The sequence below is a fragment of the Micropterus dolomieu genome, linkage group LG17 (genome assembly GCF_021292245.1).
Source record: "Micropterus dolomieu isolate WLL.071019.BEF.003 ecotype Adirondacks linkage group LG17, ASM2129224v1, whole genome shotgun sequence".
In the NCBI taxonomy this organism is placed as follows: Eukaryota; Metazoa; Chordata; class Actinopteri; order Centrarchiformes; family Centrarchidae; genus Micropterus; species Micropterus dolomieu.
The window spans coordinates 1,489,335-1,509,437 of NC_060166.1; the positions used below are offsets into that span (position 1 = coordinate 1,489,335).

Genomic DNA, 20,103 nt, shown 5'->3' on the forward strand with positions numbered 1-20,103 from the left:
CCCTCTCTCTCTCCTTCACCCCCAACCGGTCGAGGCAGATGGCCGCCCACCCTGAGCCATGGTTCTGCTCGAGGTTTCTGCCTCTTAAAAGGAAGTTTATCCTTGCCTCTGTCGCCTAGTGCTTGCTCTTGGTGGGAACTGTTGGGCTTCTGTAAATATCATCACAGAGTACGGTCTAGACCTGCTCTTTTATGAAAAGCGCTGTGAGATAACTGTTGTTGTGATTTGGCGCTATATAAATAAAATTGAATTGCGTTTGTATTGTTTTGTTACTTACACAATTATTCTTTGGGGTGTTTATTTTGGGGGGGGGGGGGGGGGGGGGGGGGGGGCAACACTCAGATAGGGGGGTCCCCCTAACCCCTGATCCTCGCGATTTCCGCCTTTGTCTGAGGGGAACCTAGAAGCAGATTGGACAATAGAGAGAGTTTAAACAGTTTATTTAGACAATCAGTGAAATTTGACCTAGGGGGGAGCTGGCAGGTGAGAGTGGAGGAAGACCAAGAGGGTTGATTCTGAGAGAGGCTGACTGGCAGGCTTGAAGAGTGGTTTTCAGGTAGCGTGGGCTAAACACATTGGGTTACCAGGACAGGGTTTCCATTGATGATTCCTGAGATAGATACAGTTAAGTTGCGGGCAAAAACAGACAAGAAGCCAACAGCTCAGGCAGGCAGGAACAGACCGGCAGCAAAAGGCAAAAATGTTAACAAACTGCCTGGAGAGCAGTAGCATACTCAATACTTCACAATTGTGATCCAGCTGCCATTAGATGTGTGGCTGCTCCTTAACTACTGCAGGTAAGTGGATGCAGAGCAGGTGTGGTGAGAAGCCAGAGATGGGCATGCCCCCCAAGCCACTGCCAGAGGAGAGATACAGAACACAACAAGCACCCACCAACAACCACAGACAATGAACAAACACACAGTCATTACGGCCGAGGATTTGTAACAAAAATGTTCTAAAATTAAAGCAGCTAGGGCTGAGCTATGCTGATTTTTAGTCCCTACTCCCTGGGCTAAGATCCAAAAACACTGGAATCAATCTAGTGTCTTTAGTCTGACAGGTAAAGATCCTTGTGGCACAAATTCCATTTCTCCAGTCTCCAAGTCCAAGCTTTTCCAGAGCCACAGGAGATGTTATACAACTGTGCCCACTGGCTGATGAGCACTTAAAAATGACGAATAAATGGATCTTTGTGTATTCTGTTTGCATTTAGGACATTAATTTTGGGATTATTTAAGTATCCGGGCCCCTACACCTATAAGGAAAGTGAGGTGTGACACAGAGCATTAACATGGCCCTCCTCAGAAAAGAGAACCCAAGGATTGCTTCTATTCAACAGGACATTATAGTATACTTAGTATAACCGTGTTTATGCTATTTTCTTTGTCTGTAATTAGAATACATTCTCTTTCAAATGAAAAATCTTAAGATATCAGGGAGGCAAATTTGTGTTCTTGCAGCTGCAATTTTTTGACTCAAATGTTGATGACTGTGTCATGTGCTCTGCTACTTCAGTGCACTTTAAGAACAAATGCAACTAGGACTGCTACAGAAAAGTGCAGATGAACATTTAACAGACAAACAAGTGCTATCGGTGGCCACTATCCATTTTTTGTGAATTTGTCCCTGAAATTTTAGCTTCAGTTTATGCAACATCAAAGGTTACTCCTTGCTGGAGGAATTTGCATGTCTGCCTGATACAACACAGGAGAGCCCCTGTTAGAAGAGACCAGCTACTGGCTGAGACCAGGATTCTGCTGCTATGTGTTTTAAGGTAGATTAAAATCAATCACATTTTGAATAAACTTAGAATTGAGGAACAAACTAAAATTAAAATAAGGTAGATTTCTTCAGCAGTGTTGAAGTGAATCAGTCTTCTATTAAAACATCTAAAAAACAAAACAAAAAACAACCAAAAAGATCTGCACAATGTCCACAGTGTGAGCTGACCAGCCTGACAGACTGGTGATTATAAAGCTCAAAGCTGAATAAATGGTCATGCTCTATCAACTTGGAAAATCACTTCCCTCTGCATCCATAAAGAGCCATGAGTGGTCAGCTGAGCAGAGATCCCCCCTGAGCACTGTGCTCTGCTCTGACAGGGAGATCCAAATCAAAACACGGATTTGCCAGGGAGAAGCACATACACCGATGACCACACAGACATGCCAAGTGGGACTGCTGTGTGATAAGCTGAAGCTGTCGGCCAGAACATTACACTAGTATGTGGCAGATGTTGGCCTTTTATGAAATATCATCACTCAATCATTGTCATCCATCTGATACCACTGTTACATGAAAGACAACCTGGAACTCTTCCAGCCAATGAGAGCAGGCAGCTACTTTTTCACTACAAAACATTTTTTACTCACCTCCAACTCTCTCTGTAGCACAGACAATCACTGCTGCCTGCATCTGCTAATCCACTCTTTCAATCCAAATTATTTGTCTTAGACGTCTTCTGTCTTCGTGCGTTGTTTTGCGTCACTTACCGTGTCACTTCTAACATGTGTTTTCTTGACAAAACGTGGTTTGGAGACCAGCCTCATGTAGTGTGACCACCAACAATTTCAAGACTCCGTTACAAGACAGAAGTTGTGTAATCTTTACTAGGCATAAGGCACCAAAACTTGGTGAGGAAAAGATCACGGTTTGGGTTAAAATAATAAATAAGTTACTTACCTTAAAAAGAATTAATGTTGACACAGTCTCCTGGGTGAAAGTCCAGTTTGTGACCCACCTACCTCCTTACTCTGACTTTTCTGTTATTTATACCAGGCCTACTTTCACAAACGATTTATAATAAACGGTAATTGGACTGCATAGTGCCCTTCTATTCGTCCGACCACTCAAAGTGTTTGGGGTTCAGTATTTTAACCAGGGATACAATTTTTACAGCCTGGTACTAAAGATGGTTTTAGTGTATATAGCTAATTTTGTCTTTCTTTACAACTGGTTTTTGCAATTGTTTTATAACTCACCTGTTTAAACCACCTGAGCCTTGGCCACTTTGAGTGGCAGGTGGCTGCTAAATGCAAATGCTATAACACCTTTCTACACCACTTAAAGCGCTTTTTTACACTACATTGCATGCATAGTGCACAAACAGAAACTAACATTCACACACATTTAAACACCAGTGTAATGTGTAATGGATGTGCACGGCCCAGGACCGGAGGGCTCTGCAGCGGGTGAATAAAACTGCTCGGAAGATCGTTGGTACCCATCTCCCAAGCATCAGTGATATCGGTGAGGTGCCTACGCAGAGTCCAAAGGATACTAAAGGACAGTACCCACCCAGCCACAGCCTGTTCACCCTGCTGCCTTCTGGGAAGAGATATAGAAGTTTCTGCTGCTACACCACCAGACTGCAGAGCAGCTTTTCCCCCCAAGACTCTTAAACTCTAATTCATCCTCAGCACTGCTCCATTAACAAAACTGAAACTAACTAAACAGAGCAGAGCAGACACGCCCACAGTGTGACAAATAGTGCCAAATTGTTTTTTTGCTAAATTGCCGCACAATGGACCATATATTTACCCTCCAGACTCTGATTGATCAAGAATTAAACATAAAGAAAAGAAAGGTATATGCCTGTTTTGTTGACTTCCAAAAAGCCTTTGATTCCATCTGGCATGAGGGCCTTTTCTATAGGCTACTTGAAAGTGGCATTGGAGGGAAAACATATGATTTGATTAAGAACATGTATACAAAAAGTGAATGTGCCATAAGATTGGAAAAAACAAACAGCGTTCTTCTCCCAGGGCCAGGGAGTGAGGCAGGGATGCAATCTCAGTCCAATTCTCTTCAATCTATACTGTATATCAATGAATTAGAAAACCAATTAGAGAGTTCCACGGCACCTGGCCTCCTCCTGAACGACACAGAGATCAGAGGTCTGCTGTATGCAGATGACTTAGTGTTGCTCTCACCTACTAAAGAAGGTTTGCAGCAGCACCTTAATCTTAATCAGACCTGGGCCGTGACAGGAACACAGCAAAGACTAAGATAATGATCTTTCAGAAATAATACAGAAATCAGGTTACACACAATTTCTATTTAGACACCACTAAATTACAACACACAAAAAACTACACTTACCTTGGCCTCAACATTACATACAAAGGGAACTTCAACATGGACGTGAAAGATTTGAGGGACAAAGACAATGACAGCTTTCTATGCAATAAAAACAAACATTAAAATCTATATTGCAATTGAAATCTGGCTTATGGTAGCGAAATCTGGGGGCCAAAACTTAATAATGAATTTGACAAATGGGACAAAACAATCATAGAATCTTTCCATACTGAGTTCTGTAAGAGCATCCTGCAGGTGCAGAGTAAGACACCAAATAACCTGTGCAGAGCAGAGCTCGGCCAATACCCCTCCTACTACAAATACAGAAAAGATCACTTAAATTTTACAATCACTTAAAATCAGTTAACCCCCAGACATATCATCACAAAGCCCTAACATACCAGGAGCTGAAACCAGATAAGAGTCCCTTCAGCCAGCTGGGGAAAGGTAGAGACAGAGCTGCACTTTCTAACCTCATGCTAAAAAAACTCACCAGACGAATACACCTCTTTTAAATGAATGCGCACCAGCGCCAATTAAGTTAACATAGACTCAACTAACCAACATCTTATTCACTGTTGTAGTCCAGTTTAAAGATTCAGTGTGTAGGATTTAGTGCCATCTAGTGATGAGGGTTGTGAATTGCAACCATCTGTCCAGTCTACCACTGCCCCCTAACCTTTCAAAGAGCGTAGGGCAGCTACAGTGTCTCTTCTGAGACAGCGGAGAATGGCCAGTCAAGAAATTAGATTTCTTTAGGTATATTTATTAAGAAATTAGATTTACTTAATTATTCAGTAAACCAAATGTTATTGTGACTTGGCCACTGACAGATAACATGGACAATCTAAGCCAAGAGTGTGTAACATTGTCACTATTTCTGCACCACAGTCCATTATAAATCACACATTAGATAAAGTTTATACAAACATTAACAAGGGAAACACATTCATTCTCTCTGTGATTATGGACCCTCGCCAAAACTACCTGCCAGCAATAATATTAGGCCAGCAGCCAGATTATGGTGCTTTGATAGCAGCAATAAATATGGCAAAAAATATAAATAAATAAATACTTTAATAGCTGCTGAAATAGATCTCAGTCATGACAGCAACAGTTACTCACATAATCACTTCCTCTTTAGTAGTTTGCATACAAAAGCGCGAGAAGCTTGTTTATTTATGCAGTATTTGGAGTTGAACTGAGCTTTTACTTTGAAAAATTCTGAACGACATTAAAAGAGTCTGTAGCCTGCTTGACACACCTCTGAAAGAGCCCTCAGAAAACGTGATTACCCCAAATGTTCTCTGCCTGGAGATTCTTGGGAAATGAAAAGGCGTGCGTAGGTCGATGAATGTGGATTAAACACCGAAACAAAAACAGCACATACCATTATCTGGGAAACATTCGCTGCAGAATCCATTTGTTGAAGAGAGAAAAAAAAAGTTAGCCATCTCTGAGTTAACTCTGAGTAGGTTAAACTCTCTACATAGTAGCTACAGGCCACATGTCTGTAATGTTCACTCCTGAAACCCTGAAATAACCCCAAGCTTCCCTTCTTATAAATTGAAATATGACCCCCCCCCCACACACACTGAGTTTAAAAGCCAGTTTTCTGCACTTTTTTTCCTCCACTTTAAACCACGTGTAGGGTTTCAGCCCCCAGTGACAGACAGATTAGCTGACCAATGAAAACGTGAGGATTTCTCTCTTTATGGTACCAATCTCTGACATCAGCAAAGGCCAGCCCGGGCTGTGGAGGCGTGTCCATCGCTACGAAGTCACTCTAGCCCGAATTACTGCAACTTCTCTAAGTTTAGGAAAAGTTGCGCAGTCAGCTTAGCGCTGTACAAAGCGAAGCAGGACCCTCACACTGAAACCATCCGCCTCTTCCCCACCCTGCTTTGTTTTATCATGCATATCAACCATGTTGCCCATTTGCTCCTCTCTTTTCTCTGCATCGCATTGACTGGTAAGTACCGACTCGGAACTCTGTAGCTCTCTGCTTTGTACTCTGCTTCTGCTAGAGAGGTTACCTTAAACTAAAGCGGTTTAACTGAATGTATATAGATCAATTCTAGGGCGTCTGCTGTATTTTCTTCCTGTGTGGTTGTAAGATTCCCTCAGCCAGCGAGTCAGTTGAGTCATGACTGCAGTAATGACTTGCACACTGTTTCCTATAGTCGCGGGCTGCGGATTTCTGCAGATCACAAGTTTAGCTCTGGAGTTGAATGAGGTTGTGAGAGTCACGGAGCATAACAGCAGACAGTTCAGGCAGTTCACCAAGTGAGGACAGGAGGCTATTTTTGTTTGATGGATACTGTCCCTCTCCACAGCCCATTCTAAGGTGGAGACAGATGAAGTGGTTCCCAGGCTGCTGTCCCTTCAGGAGGCACACCTGTCCTCCGGCCACACCGACCGCACACAGCGGCGCCGCGGTCAGCGCTCACTGGACGAATCCGGGGAAGGACCCTCTGACCCGTTGAATATTATTCTGTCACTTCCCGCTTTTGGAAGGACCCTGTATTTAAATCTGACGCGGGACAGCGTGTTTCTCTCGAGGGGCTTCGCGGTGGAGGAGAGGCACGGGGACCGGAGCGCAGCAGTGAGCCGCTTATCCATGAACCAGCTCTGCTTTTACTCCGGCTTCATCGTCAACCACACGGATTCTCTGGCATCACTGACCACCTGTGGCGGCCTGGTAATCTTCCAATCTTCATTTATTTTGGACTTGTTGATAGGTTTCATCTGGTTCAATCCGAGCAGTTGAACTCCAGACCATTCCATTTTAAATGCTCTGGAAAGGCAGGTTAGATCACAGCCAGGGCCGTAGCCATGTTTTGAGAACCCTAGTCCCACTGGGGGTGGGGGATAGCTGTGCTTTTTGGAGCCAGGGACACTGCTTACCTAATGTAGCTACTGTAGAACACTGCCAAGTTTGTAATTTATTTATTACTCTTGGGTTTGGGGTAAGCTGGCAAGGTTGGAAATAAGTAATTTTAAATTTGTTGGTTGCTACGTCCACTAAAAATGGCATGTTCAAAACAAGGAAAGAAGAGGTGCTGGAAAATGTTTGACTAGGAAAATTACAATTTAATTAAAACTTTATTTGCAAAATTCTATTTCACAGATTCAAGGACCTTGTATAAAATTGTTGAAAAGATACATGGGCCTAATATCTCTTTAAATTACATATATATAACAATGCATTCTATGGCCTTTAACATGTATCAAAAAACTTTAATTAATAGCCCAGGCTTTTATTTAGCTTATTTATTTACTGAACTCACGCTGCCTATATTTGGGACAGACCTTTAATTCCTTTACCATGTGGGATATCTCAATGCATTATACTTTGGTGCTCATTGTTTCTGCAAAATGAACTAAATGATTCAAATATTTAAACATTTAAATTGGTATGCACGATCTTAGCATATCTAAGCTTACCATATTGGTAAGGCTAGTAATGTGTTGACTGATTGTGTAGTAAGTGTAGCGTGTAAACAGGTTACAGCCTCCTCGCCCATGGAGTGAAAAGAATGACAAGACCAACTTCTTACATGTATCTCAGAATGTAACGAGTTGTGCTAGCAGACGATGCCAACCTTTGTTCACAACCACAGACTGCATAAGAGACGTGCACGTTGTCATCATGTCACCCGTTTGTTTCTGGACTACCGTTTTGAAGCCTCGGGTTTGCCATTTTGGCCGTTGCAATCTTATTTTTTTGGAGTCAGATGTGACTGGATGTGACCATATTTGGACGAGAGGGTGGCACTAGCTAGCTTTGTTTGTAACGCACATCCATAATTCTTGTTAACTGTTAAATAAACTGGGATGCTAATTTTGGCTAGCGAAAAACAGGCTTAAAACAAAATGTACTCCTAATAAGCTTTTTCAATGCCGCTTGTTAAATGGACACAGAGCAGTTGCTTTAGGGGTGGCTGTGGCTCAGGAGATAGAGTGAAAGGTCAGCGGTTCAATCCCTGGCCCCCCCTGGGGTGCATGTTGAAGTATCCTTGGTCAACATACTGAACCCCGAATTGCCTCTGGTGGCTGTTCCACCAGTGTATGAATGTGTGTGAATGTTAGTTTCTGTTTGAGCACTTAGGCTCAATGAATAAATGTGTGTGAATGGTGAATGGAGATGTAGTGAAACAGCGCTTTGAGCACAAGTACAGAGCATTTACTTTGTCCTGATTGATAGGTCGTCATGGTAGCGACTTGTCAACCACAAGATAGGCGCATCCTAACCCTTGCTTTTATGATTTCCAATAAATAGGACCATAACTTACTAAATTAACATCTCATTAGGAAAGTGTTTACTGAGAAGTAGGGCCATTTTACTACACTACAACATGATTGACTATTTGTTTGGATTGATCAGGGCTATTCTGTGCTAACTTGTTCACAGAAAAGTACAACGATAGCTGGAATCAAGTAACACTTGCATATATTCTGAATTTACCAGGTTCAACTTCCTGGCTTACATTCCTCCAAGAAATGTCCAGTTTAGTCGGATTTTTATTTACTACTATGAAGTAGTATCACATAGCTCTGGGTGCCCACTGACTATAACAACAGTGGAAACCGAATGTATGTGGTGGCTTGCTGCTGAGAAGCTGGAGTGAAGATAAATTTAAAGTTTTAATCCCAAAAATAACAAGGGGGAAAAAATTCATAGAAGCATTTAACTCTGAACTTCTCCCGCCAGTATATGGTGCAGTAGTAGCGAGCAGAATCTAGTACGACTGCGGGTGTTTATTTGTCCAAAAGCTCTTCTACGGCTTGCCGTCACTCAGCAGCTGTCTGTCGGCCAGCACAGATTTAGTAACTCCACTGTGTCTGGTCTTCTCCAAACACTCTGTGACGTCCAGGAAATCTCACTGCTGATAGGCTTACACGACACAGCATCATGCAGCTTTCTCGCTTGAGTTGAAAATTTTCAATAACTGATTAGGGTCACGTTATGTTTACTTGGGGCATCTTATAGGGCAGGAAACAACAGGAAAGTCAGGAATGTCGCCGGCAGCGTGTCCTCCCTACAGCCCCACAGGAAATCACGTCTGCCCACGTCTTTGCATTGCCTTTGTATAGAATTGCGATGCCCTGAACCTTCGCTTAGCGTTTGGTCTGAATGCACAGTTAGAAAAAATGCGGGATTAAGGCACTTCCCATTGGCTTCACTTTCAGACCGGAGTTTCAGTTCCCGCATGTTCACAAAACACCGAACAATTAATTAGTAGCAGACACGTTGAGGATAGACCAGGCAATTTCAACTCCTGATTATACAGTTATATAAGGCAGATTTTTCTTTTATCTTAGATTTTTTAAAAAGGAATAATTATCGAGGTCTGAAATTAAACCATACTGTACAGCCATTGGGGCATTGTTGAATTCCTGTGGAGATCCCAGTTTTGCAAAGAATCTGTCTAGCTGAAACTTGGGGAAATGATGCAGAAGAGACATTAACAGACACACTGTGACCTGCACTGTCCATTTACTGCCAGACTGAAACCTAGCGCTCATCTTTTCCACTGCTCCACTCACTTTCACCGTAACCTACTGCTGCCTGTCACATAGTTGTCCTTTGAAGAATAAGGAGAGGAGACTAGCTAAGCACTACCGTGCTACACAGTGTGCGAGAAAATCATTAGTTGCATATTGTTTTTATTGATCATGTGAAAGTTTAGTAGCGGCAATCTTTCATTCAACAGCTGCCTGCTTGTGCCAAACAGGGAGAACACGTCTCTGTTATGTGCACCGCACAGATTGTCCGTTGTTGCACTTCCGCATATCTGAGTCTGCCTTTTTCGTTCCGTCAACATTACGTTATCAGTCAACCTTTTAGATAATCGATTGACATTTGTGAATTGATTCAGAATCGTCCAAGTCCACATTGTGATGCATCTAAAAATCTATTATTTTCTTTAGCCTATTATAAAATTGGTCTAACATTCATTGCACGTTCCAAACCTCAACAGGAACCATCAGCTTCAACAACAAAAGTCTGCAACAAAATCTATCATAACTTTTTATTTTTTTATGTTATGCCCCTATTCCTGTTTTTTATGTTATGCCCCGATTTACCATGGGTTATTGACTAGCCAGAACAGGATGTTCAGCAGTCTTAGACTGTTCTTTCAAAGTTGTATTTGGTGTTTGCTATAAAAATGTTTAGTTTAGGAGCTATGTCCTTCCAAAGTGAAGGGTTTTACAGCTTTTAGCAGACTGTAGAGCGTGTCATGTGATCACGAGAGTGAGGGGAGGAGGATTTGGCAGACCTGAATTTTTTATTTTTTTTAAACTGCTGCCAGCTGCGTATATTTATCTCCGTAAGCACAAAAAAGGCACCAAAATGTAGTCACATGTCTTTTCTCCTTCAAAATGTCAAAATCCTGCTCAGTGGACGTTTAGTGTTTTTATCTCATATTTAAAGCGCTGTGAGATAACTGTTGTGATTTGGCGCTATATAAATAAAATTGAATTGAATCTCTGATCCTTAATTGATTGGAAACTCTCAGTCGTCTCTCATTCACTCCCTGTTGTAGCTGCAGCCTGAGGTCTCCCCCTGTCACTAATTCTTTAACTTGCTGTATCTTCCTCCCTGTTTGGAGTTTGGACACAAGATGTATATTTTTATGCTCAGCTACTCAAGCACTAACTAAGAAGTCGAAAATGATAGCTGAAAAGCTTTTTTATTAAGCAAATACACTTTTTGTATCAACAAAGGATCTCATCATCTCAGTACTAGCAAGCTGGTGGCGCAGTTAGACTGCAGGCCATGTAGCAGTACCTCTAATTCCAGTCGTGAGTTCCAATCCCGCAGCCGGCAGCAGTGATAATTGGTTTCAACTTTAAACACCTGTATGGTGTTTGAAGTTAATGATAACAAAAAACTAAACATGTCTTCTAACTTAAAACACCAAAAGGTTGGTTAAAAGCTCTTTTTTAAGCAAATGCACTTTACCATCAACAAATGATCAAACTGTGGCTTCATCAGATGTGTCTCTCTATAGCTCGCTTGATTAGAGGGCTGATTTCCCAAGCATCTCTTTTCGTTCACCTCCGGCAGCAGTGATAAATGCTTTGAACTTCAAACACCTGTGTGGACACAGGCTTGCAGTAGTCTGTTTTAAATGTGTATGTTGTTAGTCTGTCTAAATGAAGTAATTGGGAGCGAGTTAGGCAACAAATGGTGATGTTAAAGATGAGTAACCATTTGCGAGAGCGTGAGACGCAGCGTGCTTCGCTTGTTACCACATCACGTGATGATGTACTGGGACATAACGTGTCATTACTGGGTGCTCCTTTGCACCACGTAGAGGACACAGGAAGTGAAAGTATTTTGTGCAGCGTCCAAAGTGCGTGACACTTCAGAGCAACACTACCTGTTGCGCTTCACGTGCGAGGACCTGTCCAACACTGATTGCTGCTTTAATATTTAACTGAATTAGTCTGTGGCATGTGTTTTACCTGTAGATTGTGCTACTATTAAAATTCTACTTTTCTTTACTCTAAAACCTCCTCATAGGAATCATAAGGAATAAAGATGAAACAAGAGAAATGTTTAATCTTGTACGTCTCTGCTTTGTGAGTAGATGGGGCTCATCCAGATCGGGGAGGACATCCTGTTCATTCAGCCGGTAGGTGAAAACAACCCATCACAGTCATTCTCCGGACTTAAACATCAGTTGCTGCGACACCAACGCGCTACCAAGACCAGCTCTGCTCAAGATGCTGACCAGTCCAACTTCTGTGGGACCGTACGAGGTGAGTGACGCAGAGAGCTAGACTGGATGGTACAGGATCTGGGATTATGGTCATACTAATCTCAATGTTACTTGGGTTTTGGGTATCGGCCAATGCTGGGCACTGATGAGATACTTATGTAAACTAAATGTGCTGTATTTCTCACTTTGAGGAAGAGACTGGGAATAGTGTTCTTTGGCATGATGCTTCTGGAGGTGCTTGATTAAGCTGCTTGTGTTATATTTTGCATTGCTACTGCCACCCCTCGAAACTTTGACTTTGATATAGCAGATATTGCAAGTAGAGCCTTACCAATATGGGTTTTGGGGGTGATAAAGTGATAAAGAGCCGATTTATATGACTATATTTTGATTTGGATAGTAGACCCCTTTCCTGTATAAACTACACTTAACAGCTTTCAATATTGCCCTGTTTTATGTATGTGGGCTACCATACCTTTTTCTGAATGGAAATGTGAAAGAAAGCCTTAGACTATAATTGAACTACTTGATTCATTCTACATAAATGTCTCAAACAAGGACAAGCAACTTTGAGATTTCACACTAACACCAGGAAACCACTGACTTCGGCTACGGCACGTTATGGTTGCGCCACGGTTTTGATGCGTCATCAGAGTCCACTGGAAGCGTCTCAGAAGTGTCCCCACATTATTTACTTGTTATTAATTTGTCCTTTTTGTGCTTCTATCTTCTTCACAGCTCTTTGTGACCCCGTTTCGTTCCGTCAGCTTCAGGCTGCATTTCCCACAAGGAGCATTTCAGAATCAGAGCGTTTTTGCCTAATTTTGTTGACATGTTAAAAATTTGTTGATTTGGTAATCAGTGTTTTGCATTTTGTGCTTCTACTATGATTAAGTAGGCTACGTAGTTAAATTATTTCTTTTTGTGTCTGTTTTAAACATGTTTGTTGTTTTACGATCGTGAGTCTACACACGGCGTTTTATTTTGAAAATTGACTGAATTCTCTCTGCCGTTCTGTGTCTCGATCTGCTCTGTGCTGCTTGACGCGGCATGCGTCAAAAATAGACCTGCTACCTATTCTCTGTGGAGCGGAGAGCTGCTTGCGGCCGCGTCTGGTTTAATGGCTGCGATTAGCTCTGGCAACCGCAATGCAGCCGTAGCGCGCTGTAGCCGGAGTCGGTGGATTTTAGCTGTTAGCATAGGCGGAAATCACGGGGGGGACATGTCCACTGCCTGCTTTCCCTCACAGGAGTCCGGTGGGGGAAAACCAGTTCAAATCCGTCAGTACTTGGATGAACTGATTATTTTGTCTTTAATAAAGATGTTGCTGAGTCATTAATAAATTAATCATGACAAAAAGTTATGATAACTGATTATTTTATGATCTATACCCACTCTTTATTACAGTGGGTATAGAAAAGAATGCCCCCCCCCCCGTAAAATAATCACATTTTGTTGCTCTGCAGCCTGAAATGAAAATGTACAGACAGAGTTTTTGTTTCATTCAGCTGTATTTACAACTTATAACATCCAAGTGAAAGATATAATACCAACTTGTCAGGAAAAAAAATTACACATTAAAAAACAGAATCACCCCCTCCTAAAAAAATTACTTGTAAACCCAACCAGGTGTAATTAATCACCTTCTCAATAGCACACAAAGCCAACTGACTTTGATTAGCTCAGCATGAAACAAGCTTTTCCTGAAGCATTTCAGTCCTTGGTAGTGCAACTGAAGACAATAATCAACTATGGGTGGCAAGGCATTGTCAAAAGATCTCCAGGATAAAGTTGTGGACAGGCACAAGTCAGAAGATGGATACAAAAAAATTTCAAAGGCTTTATCAGTGCCTAGAAGCACAGTGAAGTCTATTATTAAGAAGTCGAAGGTATTTGGTACAACACAGACCCTCCCTGGGTCAGGACGTCACTCCAAACTGGATGAAAGAGCCAGGAAGAAACTGGTCAGAGAGGCTACCAAGAGACAAAGAGTGGTCATTGTGTGCATGTGAAAACAATATCACAAATGTGGCTTGTATGGGAGGGTTGCAAGAAAAAAGCCACTCCTCAAGAAAGGCCACATGCAGTCACAACTGAGCTTTGCCAAAACGCACCTTGAAGACTCTAAGGCCACGTGGAAAAAAGTGTTCTGGTCAGATGAGACTAAGGCGGCTTTCACACCTACCTCGTTTGGTTCGGACTTTTCAGTTTGGTCTGAACCAAAATTGCAGGTGTGAAACCTCCTCCGGACCGTGGTCCAGACCAAACAGACGGAATTTGGTCCGACCAAATGAGGTAGTCTTGATCAACCTGGACCATGGTTCGGTTCGTTTCTGGTGTGAAAGCATTTTTTTGGATGGTTCGGACTTTCAGGCTATTTACAGGAAGTTCGGCGGTTGCCGTTTAAACCGGAAACAAATAAATGCATTGAAATAAGGACACAATTATAAATCTCCTGTGACAGCTCATCTTTTGATACAGATGGCCACTAGGCCTATAGTATCACACTGCCACCCATCTCTCAATGAGGACGTTTAATTGCGAATTTGAAATAGCCTTCAGTATAGTTGGTGCTGCAGGTAGTAGGCTTATACCGTAATAATAACAATGTAGTGGCAAATATGCATATGTGCATTTTTTTTTTTTTATTCATTCATTCTTGTCAAAGCTCCCCGCTGAACTGTTTAATAAACCAATCAATGTCAAGTAAAGGGAGACGCAGCCAACGTAGATGATGACGACAGGATGCAGGTCTGTCATGTCCTTTAGTGCGGTCACAGAATTACATTGTGAAACCAAACCAACCGAAAAAACTAACTGAATGGATCAAAACACGAACTGTGATTCGGACCTTGGTGCGGACCTTCAGGTGTGAAAGCCCCCTAAAATTTAATTGTTTGGCCTCAACGCCAAACGATATGTCTGGTGAAAATCCAATACAGCTCACCATCCAAATAGCACCATTCCTATGGGATTGTTTCTCTGCAACAGGGACTGGAGCACTTGTCAGGATAGAAGGAAAAACGGATGGGGCAAAATACTATCAAATTCGTGAGGAAAATCTGCTCTCTGCCAGAAAGTTGTCAGCGGGAAGAAGATTTACCCTCCAACATGACAATGACCCAAAGCACACAGCAAAACTGCCCACACAATGGTTGAAGGAAAAAAGGTGAATGTCCTTGCATGGCCGAGTCAGAGGCCAGACTTAAATCACATTGAAAATCTGTGGAATGACTTGAAGACAGCAGTCCACAAACGGTCACCATCAAATTTAACGTCTAGATGTACAAAGTTAGAGATAAATCCCAACAGACTAAAGGCTGTAATTAAAGCAAAAGGTGGTTCAACAAAATACTGAAACAAGGGGGTGATCCTTTTTCCAACTCAGTGATTATGTTTTTTTATTTTTTTCTGACATGTTGGTGTTATATCTTTCACTTGGATGTTATAAGTTGCACTGAGTAAATACAGCTGAATGGAACAAAAACTGTGTTTGTCTTCATTTCAGGCTACAAAGGAACAAAAACAGATTAATTTACAGGGGGGTGATTCTTTTCCATACCCACTGTAGAACATTACCTAGCTTATTTGGTAGCTTGTTTAACAACTTATTGGACTGGAACTCATCTTCTACAGCTAGAGATGCGCAGATTGATCAGCTGGGGACTGAAATAGGCCGTTTATTTTTCCTTATTCGGCTCCGAGCAGTGTCAAATATCCAATTTTCTGCCGGTCACATTGCACATTACAATCAGGCTGCGCTGCGCCGTGTATCACTTGTGTGCACAGACAGTAACCTCGTGTCACAGCTGCACACACAGGCTAAAACATGTCTTAGGTGTGTGGAAGTTATTCACCAGTGTGAAGAAGACACAACGCTCACTACATCTGCAGAGAAACACCAAAAGAGACACTGTGGACATTGTAAAGCAGGGAGCAGGTAAAGCAACAGTGAACACAGCTGTTGGTGATGATGTCATTCAGACCACGGTGGTCTCTATCGGTAATTAATAACAAGCCTCTTCCACACGCGGCTCATCTGCTGCTGAGTTTGAGTTCTTTTAAATAAAACGGCTGACAAATAACGTTATGGCAGACAGAGAGACAAAGAGAGAGAGAGAGACACAGACAGACAGGTGTTGGTGTGTGCTTCTGTGTCTGATGGGAAAAGCAAGGTGAGCAGATTAGTGTAGTTTGTGATTAAACACAAAAATAAATTGGAGAATTAAGTTGAAGTTAAGTTGGTCAGGCCTTTGTAATCTGCATCTCTTACTACAGCGATATTCCTGTGTGTGTGAATTGATATTAGGCTGAAACTGTAGATCAACCGTTGGGTTGGGTTTTGCACATTATAAGTGGCAGATCAGTTGGCCTGCTGTCGTTAAATATCTAATATATAGCCTGTGTGTGTGTGTGTGTGTGTGTGTGTATGTATATATTGAAATGAGCACAATTGTCATGCAGTAGAGTTTCAATACTTGCATGAATTGTTAGACAACAAACAAGCTGGCAAATGTGTGACAGTAATCAGAAAGCAAAGAAAGATGTGAGATCCACAACAGAATATAAAAATTAAGTACAGGGCAACGATTACGCACAAAATTGAATAATGAATTCTAAAGTAGTGTATTGCTCATTTGTAATTTGAATGTACTGCTATATACACAAGTGCAATAACGTGGTTTGCAAACACTTTTACAAAGTGCTTTTTACCAGCAGTATTCCCTTTACACAGCAGCAATAAAATATTTCTTGTAAATCTCAAGTTAAACATTTATGTAATCAAATAAAACCAAAGCTATTTGCCATTGCCAGGACATTACCTTTTTATAGCTTGTTAAAACAAGTTACCATCAGAGTCCAGTTGTCTTGGGGTTTTGGGATTTTTTTTTCTGAACAGGTATCAGCAGAAACATTTTATCAGGGAGCAGCTAAAACAGTTTATGTTCAGTAGCAAGTGTTCCTGTTAGAGTGAGGTGAAGTGGTCAAGCACAAGGTGTAGCGACAAGCGGGCGTGTTCCCGTTGTGCTCACCTCATGCACACACCCGCCAGCTGCCGAAGTTGTTTTGTCTTGAACTTTTTGTACACGACGCGCAGCACAAATCATTGGAAGAGAGACTGATCCTCGCTGTTTGTAAACTATATATTTTGCACTATAATAGGCCCCTTTTCAGTTGGTAAACATTGTGAGATATTTGTGTGGGCGGGGCATAGCTGGAGGCAGAAAGATTCCCCTGAATACATCAACAACGGTAGCTAGCAAGTTTTGTTATCTTTTTATTTTTTTTTTTAACAATGGCTCCGATTTTATCTGAATATGTAAGGTCACTCACTGTCTGGGACCGCGATAATTATTTAAAAAAGTTAACTTTAACGGACGGAACCAGATTGGTCGACCCCTACACACTCACTCAATGGATGGACGAACTGACAGGATTACCTCCGTTTGAGTGGCCTGACATCTACACCTACACCTACCTTATAGAGAAACCGAGCGTGTATAGTAAAGAGAAACTGAGGGCGTATAAATCCTTAGATGCCTATAACTACGTACTGAATGGTCACGTACAAGACTTAAAATACAAAGATTTAACAGATGAGTTTTGTGTCGTACGATCCGAAGTTCTGCCTAGCCAGCGCCAAGGCCAGAAGACGACCATGTACCAGGCTTGGGTCATTGTAAACAGAAGAAACCACTACATCTTGACGGCGAACTGCACTTGCATGGCTGGGTGAGTAACTTAGCTAATATAAGATTAGAAAGATCACATTTGATATTGAATTTAAATGGAAAAAAAACAACGTTTGTTTTTAATAGTTATGTTGTGTTTAGCTATGTTGGTGTGTTAGCTATGCTATGAGATGAGCAACAAGTTATCACTCAGTTTAATTTTCCATCTGACATAACAGTCTAGGGTCTTGCTGCAGCCATGCAGCCGCAGTGCTATTTGAGGTGGAGCTGTATGTTAGGATGGGGAGGACCAAGCAGCCAGCAGGCACATCAGGAGAATGTCTCTGGAAACAGACGAAGAGAGAGGTCAAACCAGCCAGAATTAGGGAGATCAACTTCCAGAGGCCTAAAAGACAGTTGACCGCAGCAGTTCCAGCCAAAGTCAGGAGGTTCAATAGCAGTGCTAGAGGCATGTACCAGAGTAGATGAGGCTTTTTTGCTTTGTCAAGAGAAACAAAGTGATTTAAGATTAAGAGTTAAGAATTAAGCTGCAAGTACTACCTGACCAGGTCAGAGCTATTCTGCTAGGTGAAGATTCATTCTCAAATGTCCAGTCAAACTTTGAAGTGCTTAGTTGAATCTCAACACATTTTACATATCAAAAAAATACCAGATATTAGACAACCAAGAAAGCAATACAATGTATTTTAATATGCATACATACACACATTAAAGTGCGTTAAATATTGTTGTCCTATGTCATCTTCTAGAACTCAGAGATGAAGACATCCAGGAACTGTATTCGATTGCCCCTGACGCTGCTGTTCTTACCAGCATAGAAAACAGTGACACTGACACAGCGTCTGAGTCTGAGCTAGAGCATCCTCCAGAGTTGCCAGAGCCGCTCACAGCCTTGTACGACCCTACGCTCAGACAGCACACACATGGGGACATCAGAGAGAAATGTGAGGAAGCCTATCTCAACATGAGAAGGAACATCCACCCAGATCAGTGTGAGACTTGAGACTATCACAAAACTGCAGGCAAAGTCCCAAGACTGGCACACTCATAGGGCAGGCAGGATTACCAGCACAACATTTTATACTGTATGTAAAGGTGACCATCTGCACAAAACCACCCTGGACAAAATCATGCGCTACAATGACACCAACATACAGGTTCCAGCAGCTGTATGGGGAAGAGACAAAGAGGAAATTGCTAGGGAGTGCTACACCAAAGAGCTCAACAAAACCCATCAAAATGTAACGGTTAGTCCATGTGGTTTTGTGATTCGACCTGATGAACCTAGGCGCATCTCCAGATGAGAAAGTTGGGGCGGCTGTGGCTCAGGAGGTAGAGCGGGTTGGCCGTTAATCGGAAGGTTGGCGGTTCAATCCCTGGCTCCCCCTAGTTGCGTGTCCTTGGGCAAGATACTGAACCCCGAATTGCATTGAGTGAGTGTGAATGTTAGTTTCTGTTTGAGCACTTAGGCTCAGTGTATGAATGTGTGTGACTGAATGCAGATGTAGTGTAAAAGCGCTTTGAGTGGTCGAAAAGACTAGAAAGGCGCTATACAAGTACGGAGCATTTACATTTACCTGCTGCTAAATACAGGGCGTGACAGTCACTGACCAAACATTCCAACTAAAGAATACACACCAGGACTACGACCAGGTTCAAGTGCACATGTTTGCCTGCAATGTCCAGTACTGTGATTTTGTGGTGTGGACAGGAGCTGGTTGTAAATCGCATCCCAAGAGATGAAGAGCTCTTGCAGAAGGATTTACCTAAAGCGAAGCAATGTTTTGTATCTTTCATTCTGCCAGAACTTCTAACCTGCAGCCAAGATCCTGCCCTTCAACCACCAGTGTTTTGTAACACCTGTGAAAAGCCAGAGTTTGGTAAAATGATTGAGTGTACTATGTGCAAAAACTTCTTTCATTATAGTTGTGCACAAGTTAAGAGGAGGCTACAGAACTGGCACTGCAGTTGCTGTAGATAAATACACCTGACTCACCTGTGTCTATCTTCACGGTTAGCCATGAAGAGATATATGCTTCTATTTCAGCAGGGAGTAAGTACTATTTTACAGCTACATGTTAGTGAACTGGGCTAAAATACAAAAACAGTTAAACCTTCAATGTGGTGGATAAGGTATTGGATATGGAAATGTACAGTGGGTACGGAAAGTATTCAGACCCCTTTAAATTTTTCACTCTTTGTTTCATTGCAGCCATTTTCCAGAAATCAAAAAAGTTCATTTTATTTCTCAGTAATGTACACTCAGCACCCCATCTTGACAGAAAAAAAACAAATGTAGAAATTTTTGCAAATTTATTAAAAAAGAAAAACTGAAATATCACATGGTCATAAGTATTCAGACCCTTTGCCGTGACACTCATATTTAACTCAGGTGCTGTCTATTTCTTCTGATCATCCTTGAGATGGTTCTACACCTTCATTTGAGTCCAGCTGTGTTTGATTATACTGATTGGACTTGATTAGGAAAGCCACACACCTGTCTATATAAGACCTTACAGCTCACAGTGCATGTCAGAGCAAATGAGAATCATGAGGTCAAAGGAACTGCCTGAAGAGCTCAGAGACAGAATTGT

The 20,103-nt window shown here is 42.0% G+C and overlaps 1 protein-coding gene across 1 annotated transcript in view; it reads left to right on the forward strand.

Moving 5' to 3' along the window:
• The first annotated feature begins 5,878 nt into the window (after positions 1–5,878).
• Positions 5,879–20,103, forward strand: part of adamts17 (ADAM metallopeptidase with thrombospondin type 1 motif, 17) — a 236,219-nt gene continuing 221,994 nt past the window's right edge. Inside the window, exons 1-3 of the mRNA XM_046074026.1 lie at positions 5,879–6,055; positions 6,420–6,784; positions 11,685–11,856. Of these exons, the coding sequence (XP_045929982.1) occupies positions 5,998–6,055; positions 6,420–6,784; positions 11,685–11,856 (595 nt within the window). The 5' untranslated portion in view covers positions 5,879–5,997. The remainder of the gene's footprint in view (positions 6,056–6,419; positions 6,785–11,684; positions 11,857–20,103) is intronic.